Genomic DNA, 10,073 nt, shown 5'->3' with positions numbered 1-10,073 from the left:
AAACCGAGCTCCGGCTATTGTTAGCCACTGGGTCCCGCCCCCTCTGTGCGACCCTCCCGGCACACCATTGGTCAGTGCCCAGCCTTGCCCGTCGCTGATTGGCTGGCGCGGATGTCCGTTCAAATGTCAGGGCGGGTCCGAGCTCGCCGGCGGAGTGAAAGAGAGCGGTGGTGCGTTCACATGCAGAGAAAAGTCCGATACTCCAGCTCCCTCCAGGCCCCTGCAAACTGTGTTACATTCAGGTGTAACTCCGTCAGTATAAAGCTGAACAAGAAAGAAGTAGAAATTTATACTTACTCCTCTGTAAAGACAAATTTACATAACATCTTATACATAATTATTAGGCCCCGAGCACCGAACAGAGTGAGACAGGGTGAGGCCCTATTGAGATTGTAAGGATTATTATTATTTTCTAGGCAAATGAATTGGCTTTAATTTGAGCTTTAACATGCTCAAATTCTTACCACATTTGCAGAAAATTAGAAAGTGGTGAAAATGTATGTATTCTGAAGGAATTTTCAAAGGGCGTGGCAGAATGCCCCACTCTGGCCTACACTGTCTGTTGCAAATCAACTGGGCCATGTGGCAGTTTACTAAGGCAGCTACTGGTTTGAAGTCATCATCGGACAAAATGTTTAACTTGTATTATTTAGACTGCTGATAAATATCAGGGAGGCTAGTTCAATAAACGTCTTTAAATGGAAAATATGTATCTTTACTTCAACCTTTAATTAGATCTTGCACTTGCTACACTCCTGTGCTTGAATCATTTGTATCAGGGTTAGGTTTAATTTAACATGTTCAGATGTTACATAAAATCTCCTTATATGACTTACATTTTTAAAAAAAATCTTTAACATGTTTATATTTTCATCTTTAAATGCACTTTGAGCTGCATTTCTTGTATAAAAGGTGCTATACAAATAAAGTGTAGTAATATTATTGCTTTGAAAGTGTGATTGTATTGCTTTGAAGAATTGTCCTTACTTTAAAGTTGTCTTTTTATAAGGTATTACTTTACATTTGTGTCATCCAGAAAAAACGTATTTGTATTTGTGTTACCCAACAATAATTGTATTCTTCTGAAGATGTAATATCTAAGAGTACTTTTATTACTTTGAAGTTGCATCATCTAATGTTAATTGTATTCATAAACTATATTTTGAAAGCACCTTTCATATAAGAAATGCATCTCAATTGATTCATGTATATTATAGATACAATATAAACTTGTTAATAAAGATTTTAAAAAATGCTAAAGAAATAAAAACCTGTCAAAATGTAAGTCATAAGGAAACTGATTTTAAGTTACATAATATATTGAAGTGACATTAAAAAGAAAACAAAACAAAATTTAAAAAAGAAATACAGGTAATTGAAAGAACTATAAAAACAAGAAAGAAATCAGGAGTTTTGTGAATTTTAATTCTTCAAAGATAAAAAAGCTTAAATTTAAAAAAGGTTAATATCTGAGGAACCTTTTAAATCTTCTCTCAAAAAGTAATTTGACCAAATTGCTTTTCACTTCTTTTGCCATAACTTTTATTGAAAAGATTAGTATTCCATTAAGAACAGGGCGAGTCGATTCAAATTCATGATCATGTTGAACAAGAACATTCCAGGAGCCACCCATCTCCACAATATGCGTCCTCGACTGTTCTCTGCCCGCTGCTGTAAAGGAACAAATCATTTTGAGCATTTTGTGTTATCACATCACTTCCCTCATTTCTAGGTTGTAAAATATCAGCTCCCTGCACCACTGACCTGCTCCTTCATCATTCGGATCAACGTCATCAGCTCCTGACTCACTGCCTATGAATGGGAATATAAATGGTATGGTTATAAAGATATCCTGAGGAGAAAATAAATAATGTATATAAGCAACATCCACGTATCCTTTTGTACCTCGAGATGCTCAACATTTTGGTCGGACTGCATCTTCTCCTCCTGGAATTACACAAAAAAACTGTGTGAAATCACAAGTGCAAGTGTAGTGTCTTTACATCTGCGTTGTGAATGTTTTTTTCTTTAAAGCACACTTCAAATCCAATGTTGTTAGAATTTATTGTCCGTCCATCAACATCTAAACAGAAAACTGGGATTTTCAGACTTTTTCCTGCACACTGACCGCCATGTATACACACAGTTGTGGAAACAAACAGTGTCTGCATGAAGTTACTGCGTGCTCATCGCCTGTGCAATATACATAGCGTTATTTAGCAGTGGTGTCAAAATTATTCAGCGGTGGAAACCCGCTAAAACAATGAACATAGCAGAAAACATGATAATGTTCAGACACTGTATGCAGAGTTGTCCACCTCTCTGCAGGAGCCCAAACATTAGCACATGTGCTGCTGCACCTACACTCTGTGCTGTGGGCGTCAACCTCACCTGACATGCTGTATCCCTATTTTAGTATGATTTTTAAAATTTGCAAACTGTAATTTTATACAATAATATTTCAAACTGCCCCATGAAAAATAACCTTAATTTAATAATGGTGCACCACTCTGGCCTACACTGTCTGTTGCAAGTCAACTGGGCCTGGTGACAGTTTTTTATAAGGCAGCTACTGGTTTGAAGTTATCATCAGACAAAATGTTTAACTTGTATTATTTAGACTGTTGCTGAATATCAGGGAGGCTTGTTCAATAAACGTCTTTAAAAAGGAAAATGTTTATCTTTACTTCAAACTTTATATAGATATTGCACTTGCTACACGCCTGTGCTTGTATCATTTGTATCAGGGTTAGGTTTAATTTAACATGTTCTGATGTTACATAAAATCTGTCTCCTTGTATGACTTACATTTAAAAAAAATAATAATCTTGAACTTATTTATATTTTCCTCTTTAAAAGCACTTTGAGCTGCATTTCTTGTATAACAGCTGCTATACAAATAAAGTGTATTAATATTATTGCTTTGAAAGTGTGTTTGTATTGCTTTGAGGTATTGTCCTTACTTTAAAGTTTTCTTTTTATAAGGTATTACTTTGCCTTTGTGTCATCCAATAAAAAACGTATTTGCATTTGTGTTATCCAACAATCATTTTATTCTTTTGAAGATTAAATATTTAAGAGTAATTTCATTACTTTGAAGTTGCATCTAACGTTAATTGTATTCATAAACTTTAGTATTCCATTAAGAACAGGGCGAGCTGAGACAAATTAATGATCAGGTTAAACAAGAAAATTCCAGGAGCCACCCGTCTCCACAACACGTGTTTCCTCGACTGTTCTCTGCCAGCTGCTGTAAAGGAACAAATCTTTTTGAGCATTTTGTGTTATCATATCACTTCACTCGTTTCTTGGTTGTAAAATATCAGCTCCCTGCACCACTGACCTGCTCCTTCAGCACTCGGATCAACGTCATCAGCTTCTGATTCACTGCCTATGAATGGGAATATACATGGTATGGTTATGAAGATATCCTGAGGATCAAATATATAATGTATATAAACAACATCCACGTGTCCTTTCCGTACCTCAAGACGCTCAACATTTTGGTCGGACTGCATCTTCTTCTCCTGGAAATCACAAGTGCCTGTGTAAAATATAAAAAATACGATAAGAAAATAAAATCAGCTGCGATGAAACCGCATCAACTGGATGAGAACGCCTGTGAGAACAGGTGTGTTTTTGCTAGTTATTTAAATAGTGTTACCGACGGGGCAGATCTAATGTGAAGTGGTAGGTTGTTCCACAGGTTTGAGGCGTCCACTGCGAAGGAGGAGCAGTTGAGTGGCTGATCTCAGTTCCCTAACTGGAGTGTTCATAATGAGAAGCTGGATAAATAAGACAGTGCTAATCTGTTAAGAAATGTAAAAGTTTAAAGTAAGATTTTAAAAACGATCCTGTGACAGAAAGCAAGCCGGTGTAGGATAAGGATCAGGATGAATGGGAGGTGATCAGTCATACGCTCAACCATTGGAAAACCTGCCATATACACATTTTAAGGATATGGAATAAACACAGTGTCAGTAATGTGTACTTAAGATAACAGACAACTGCAACCCGCCCACAAAGTTATGCTCCCCCAAAATCCCCCATGTTCCTTTTTTGTAACATTGTTCACCTTAATAAAAAAGATCCCTTAGTTGGCAATTCCCACCTTTTGTATCAACATCATCTGGATAAATCTGTTTACTGGTCTAACCAGTCTACCTAACCGAAATCCCTCTAGGGAATTCGCCGTCTCCTGCTCCCTTAACCTAGAGTCCTAGACATAGTTGTAGATTCACTTTCAACTGCAGACCCCCCACATGAAGTCCTAACAGAACCCATGGAATCACTGACAGCAGACACAATACCCTGAACACTGAATGACCTGTCCAATGTCTGACGTATGCTGGAAGGTGAACCATCAGATCCCATGCCCACCTCAGCCTGCAGCTCAGCAGTCACACCACCATCCACTCCACATGTTGGACGTGCACTTTTGCTATCATCAAAAACCTGAGACTCAGGAAGATCAGATATCACTCTGCACCCTCTGACTCGAGGTACCTGTAGAATCTTGGTTCTGACCAGTAGTGGAAGACGAGAGGCTGATCTCCTTATCACCCTCCCCCCAAGAAGGTAGTGGTAGAAAATTAACAGGCATGATCAAATTCCGATGAACTGTCTTAATCCGACCTGTCACAGGATGGGGAATTTTATATTTGTGAAGACCCCCATTTTTACCCACAACCACATACACCACCCCCTCCCAATGGTCAGCCAGCTTCTTTTGACCTCTCTCCCCTTTGTTCGATAACAGGACTCTGTCTCCTACTTCAACAGGAAACCCCTTCACCTTCTTGTTATACCCCTCTGCCTTTTTCGCCTGCTGCTTTCTGATGTTCCTCTGAGCCAATAAGGTTACCTCCCTCAGGTCCCTTCCTCAAGACTGAACATATGCATCAATATTCACAGTCTCTCCATCCAAGAGAACACTCTCAAACATCACATCAACAGGTAAGAGGAGTAGACCAAACATCAGATAAAATGGTGGAAACCCGTTGTCTCATGGACCGTACAGTTATAGTTATTGTTGTTGTTGAGAAAAAGGATATTTATATCAAAATACTATGTGCAGATGAACTTATTTGTTCCAATGTAGTTATGTATTCCTACTCTCATTATAATTCTTTTTAAATTGTTTTTCATTTTTGTATTGTCTTATGTTGCCTTTACATTTAGTCTTGTTTTAGTTCATCTCACAGAAATTATACAAGCTCATCAGTGCGGTTTTCCTGGGATGTCTTAATCACAAAATCAACTTTATGTATAGTATAAAGAAAGTTGTATCATTCTGCAGTACACACAACACACAAACTGAAGCAAAAATAGATTAAAACCATACATTTATTTAAAATAAATGTCTAAAATCAGAGCTGGTGTTGTCTCTTTGTTAAAAGCCGTTATTGCTCTGGTGAATGTGACACTTTCACTCACAGGTCTTTGGGAATCTAATGGAGGCAGGAACAGAATCTGCAGAAGCAAAGGAAGAGGTTTCTGATGACTCCCAGGCATTCTAGCATATTATGTTTATGTTTATTACATATCGAGAACTTCAAATTCATAGCAAATTATCTGTGAGATTGAGAGTTAAAGACTTTAACCTACATGAAGAATTTTTCCTTTATGAAAAATCCATTCAAGATAGATTCCAACTTTCCAATCCACCAAATGAATGACCACAATAAAACATTTTCATCATCATTTAATTCACCGTGTATTGTTTTATTGAGGGATACATTTATAAAAGAAACTGATCAATTTTCATGACATGATGAACAGTTTATGAAGAACAGAATGATAAGACAGCGCCATCTAGTGGTACAACGAGCTTCACGAATTCTTTAACATAAGATCACTTTTAGAGACAGAAAAGAAATATATAAAAAGGCTGTTTCTCCTTTAATCTAATCATGTTTCTGAAGGGAATAAAATACAGACATTTCAGCTCGTTCCTCTCCAGCGTGCGGCTTCAATACTGAGTCTAAGGTTGAGCTTCCAGATATCAAAGTATTTTTAATCATTAATACAATAAATATCACTGTCACACTTACCATAATAAAACCTCTTGAAGCAATTTGATGAAAGTGATGAAGACAAAATGCATCATTCTTGTTAATTTAAAGATGAATCTGAAGCCGGTGTGAGGCCTCAGCAGTTTGACTGAATGAGTGAGAATCATCCAAAGGATCAAAGGAGGATAATCACTTTAAAATGTCTTTAACTTTGGGAAATGAATTCCAAAATTAATAATATGTCTCCTAGGACTTCTGACCCCTGGTACTCCCTCCAGGTGAATGTTGAGATGTATTTTTCCATCAGTTGCTTTGAATTTCACCTTGATATATATTTATATTATTTATAAGTGAACATGAGGAGAAATGCAAAATTGACAAAGGAGCCAGAGGAAGGAGAAAGAAGAGGATAGAAAGAAGAGAGGAGCAGTAACGTTAGCAGGAGGCGGAGGAGGAGGAGGAGGAGGAGGAGAAGGAGGAGAAGGGGGAGAAGGAAGAGGAGGAGAAGAAGGGGGAGAAGGAGGAGGAGAAGGAGGAGAAGGGGGAGAAGGAAGAGGAGGAGAAGGAGGAGGAGGAGAAGGAGGAGGAGGAGAAGGGGGAGAAGGAGGAGGAGGAGAAGCAGGAGGAGGAGGAGAAGGAGGAGGAGGAGGAGGAGAAGGACCAGGAGGAGGACTGTGGAGCTCAGGCACTTCCGCACCATGTGAGCGACCTGACGATGCTCATTTGCTCCGGACCTGATGCCGCATCATCCCGCAAAGATCCGCAGAGCCGGAGCAGAGCTGAGGCTTCCATCCGCCGGAGGGAGCGACCTTCCTTGACCGAGTCCATCCTCACCTCCTCCGTCACCATCTGGTTCGCTGCTGCCACCACTAACGACAACAGGAGGCTGCAGCGGATCATCCGTTCTGCTGAGAAGGTGATCGGCTGCAATCTGCCATCTCTCCAGGACCTGTTTGCCTCTAGGACCCTGAGGCGTGCAGGTAAGATTGTAGCCGATCCTTCTCACCCGGGTCACAAACTCTTTGAGGTTCTTGCCTCGGGCAGGAGGCTGCGGGCCATCAGGACCAAAACCTCCCGCCACAAGACCAGCTTCTTCCCGACTGTAGTGGGCCTTATCAACAATGCCCGGGACCCCCACCTGACTCGGACTTTTATTCCACCCCCACACCTCTAGGATGTGTTAAATTAACACATTATATCATATCACACTATATTATACTGCATTACATTGCATATTGCAATATGACACTGTTAACTGTTTTGCATTTAGCATTTCACTTTTTACTTCACATTTATATTTGTTATATTTTTTTATTCAGAAATGTTTATCTCAAAATAAATGTTACTTTGTATAAATATTGGTAAAAAGTGAGTAAATAAGAAGTAAACAGTGAGTAAATATAAACTGGTTTCCTATTTTTTATTGCTCTCCTATGCATGTTGTATTTATTGCGTTTTTATGTTTCTATGTTCATTGTTTGCACCAATAACCAGAGCAAGTTCCTTGTATGTGTGAACGTACTTGGCAATAAAATACTTCTGATTCTGATTCAGGGGGAGAGAGAGACCAGATCCCGGGGAGAGAGAGAGACCAGATCCCGGGGAGAGAGAGACCAGAGCCCGGGGAGAGAGAGAGACCAGATCCCGGGGAGAGAGAGAGACCAGATCCCGGGGAGAGAGAGACCAGATCCCGGGGAGAGAGAGAGACCAGATCCCGGGGAGAGAGAGAGACCAGATCCCGGGGAGAGAGAGACCAGATCCCGGGAGGAGGCTCCAGCAGCTCCGCTCCTCACCGGACTCTGTCCCCGCCGCAGAGCACCTGTCTCCCGGGGACATGAGCTCCTCGGACGTGGGGGGGACCGTGCTCGTGCTCGCGGGGACCGTCGGTCTCTTCGCGGGGACCCGCAGGCTGATCACCCGGAGCCTCGCGGGCACGCGCCTGTGCGTGTACGCGCTGGAGCTCACGTGCACCCTCCAGCTGTGCATGTGCACGCACGAGCTCCAGCTGCTGACCCAGCTGGGGGGGGTGGACCCCCGCGTGGCGCTCGCGCTTACCTACGCGGCCGCCGTCGTGCACGCGCTCACCTTCAGCGGCGCGTGCACGGGGAACCCCACCGGGACCCTCGTGCACGCGTACCGTGCGCGCATCCCGGTGGGCGTGGCCCTGCGGAGGATCGCGTGCCAGTTCGCCGCGGCCGCCGGTGCACGCGCCGCGGTCCCGCTGCTCAGGGGTCTCGGGTGGTCCCGGCTGCACGTGCTGCACGAGCTGCTCGGGTACCGGTGCGTGAGCCCCGTGCACGCGCCTCTGCACCAGGCCGCCGCCGTGGAGCTCGCGTGCGCGTTCGCGGTGCAGACTGCCCTCACGTGCACGCGCTCGGTGGAGGAGAAGTACCGCGTGCACGCGCTAGCTGCGGTCATCGCATCAGTGGTTTATGCAGGTATGACACCGTGAGGTCAAAGGTCATTAAATTGTTTTTCTTTTTTGTATTGTCTTATGTTGCCTTTACAATTAGTCTTGTTTTAGTTCATCTCACAGAAATTATACAAGCTTATCCGTGGGGTTTTCCTGGGATGTCTTAATCACAAAATCCACTTTATGTATAGTATAAAGAAAGTTGTATAATTCTGCAGTACACACAACACAAAAACGGAAGCAAAAATAGATTAAAACCATACATTTATTTAAAATAATCACAAAATGTCAAAGGTCAACAGCTGACAGGTTCCAACTCACCTGCACAACATCTGATCTAATGCATCAAACAGCTCAGTCACATGAAGAGCAACATGAAGGATCCAGAGTCACATGTACAGATCTGATTCAAACCTCCTCCTCAGTGTCACTTCATTTATCTACTAAACATAATTCATACAGGAATCTTCAAACATCTGAGGCATGTTCACGAGATGGAAGTTAAAATCCAGTTCGACTGTTTACTTCCTTCATTTGTGTCTTTTTCCCTGTGAGCACACAGAAGTGTTTCAGAAAGAAGCTGAGAGACTCGAGTGAAGTTATTTCATTAAGACAAATAAAAACCATTATATACAAAACAAACCATTAGAAGACAAAAGATAAGTTAATACATTCACCAATACAGAATCATCATTCAATCTAGAACGCTCAGTGGTTATTTAATGTTGCAAGACAAGTGGCATATACATATAAAACCATTCAGTCTGAACATGACTCAGCACAACCCGTAACTCCTGATGTCTAATAACATGTTTCACAGCTATTTGATCATAAAACATTAACTTTCCTCCTGAGAGAAACTGATCTCAGAGCAGTTTCCACTTGTTCCTGTAGGAGTTGTAAATGATAATTTTGTCCTTTCTAAGTTGACGTGTGTGTTTGTGTTTTTCCAGGCGGCCGTTGGACCGGAGCCGTGTTCAATCCGGCCTTGGCCTTCTCCACTCAGTTCCCCTGCAGCGGTCACTCCTTCCTGGAGTACTGTGTGGTCTACTGGCTGGGCCCCCTGCTGGGTAAGACCCCCGACCCGGACCCGGACCCCAGGAATCAGTCTGGAGGGCATGAACCATCGTAAATCTACACTATGCAACATGTTGACCTGACGTTTTTTCCTCCTCTTCTTTACACTTGTGTGGCTCCAGGTATGATGAGCTCCGTGCTGCTGTTTGATCGACTCGGCCCTCTGTTGTCATGGAAACCGCCGTCTGTCCCTGGTCCCGTGGAGACAAAGAAGAGGACGTGAGCCTCAGGTTCACTCCTGCAGCACAGAGGGAGACACTGATACACACTTTTCTTAGAAGACACTTTAACCTGAAGGTTGTCGTTCGTCCTCAGTGATGATCCAGACTCTCGAGATGTTAATCTGCTGATTCGACTTCACAGCAGGAGGTCGAGGGATCACTGTTCAAGGATTCAAACTTCATCAGAGGCCGACTCCTGATTGGTTGAGCCAGTGCATCAGCGGCACCTTGAAGCTGCAGCGCCACCACCTGGTCACTGCTGCAAAGACTCTGGCTCCACAAGATGACAGCGATTGTATCAGAGGTTTTTTGGGCTTTGTGAATGTGGGAGGAAGTGGAGACATCATC

At 42.4% G+C, this 10,073-nt stretch overlaps 1 protein-coding gene across 1 annotated transcript; it reads left to right on the top strand.

The window, feature by feature from the left end:
* Positions 1-6,729: 6,729 nt before the first annotated feature.
* On the top strand, positions 6,730-9,727 carry aqp11 (aquaporin 11). The gene is made up of 4 exons (XM_061072621.1): positions 6,730-6,994; positions 7,829-8,452; positions 9,381-9,497; positions 9,627-9,727. The coding sequence occupies exons 1-4, from the start codon at positions 6,730-6,732 to the stop codon at positions 9,725-9,727; spliced, it is 1,107 nt and encodes a 368-aa protein (XP_060928604.1).
* Positions 9,728-10,073: the final 346 nt, after the last annotated feature.

Source organism: Limanda limanda, chromosome 6, assembly GCF_963576545.1.
Source record: "Limanda limanda chromosome 6, fLimLim1.1, whole genome shotgun sequence".
NCBI lineage: Eukaryota > Metazoa > Chordata > Actinopteri > Pleuronectiformes > Pleuronectidae > Limanda > Limanda limanda.
The sequence above is the reverse complement of the archived record's forward strand: the minus strand, read 5'-3'. Positions and strand labels throughout refer to the sequence as shown.

What these genes read in the sequence shown, in the direction of transcription:
- aqp11 (XM_061072621.1), top strand. Translation starts at nt 6,730, where the DNA reads ATGCTCATTTGCTCCGGACCTGATGCCGCATCATCCCGCAAAGATCCG. An exon ending in CGCATCAGTGGTTTATGCAG is followed by an intron (nt 8,453 to 9,380) that starts GTATGACACCGT and finishes GTGTTTTTCCAG; the next exon opens with GCGGCCGTTGGACCGGAGCC. An exon ending in CTGGCTGGGCCCCCTGCTGG is followed by an intron (nt 9,498 to 9,626) that starts GTAAGACCCCCG and finishes GTGTGGCTCCAG; the next exon opens with GTATGATGAGCTCCGTGCTG.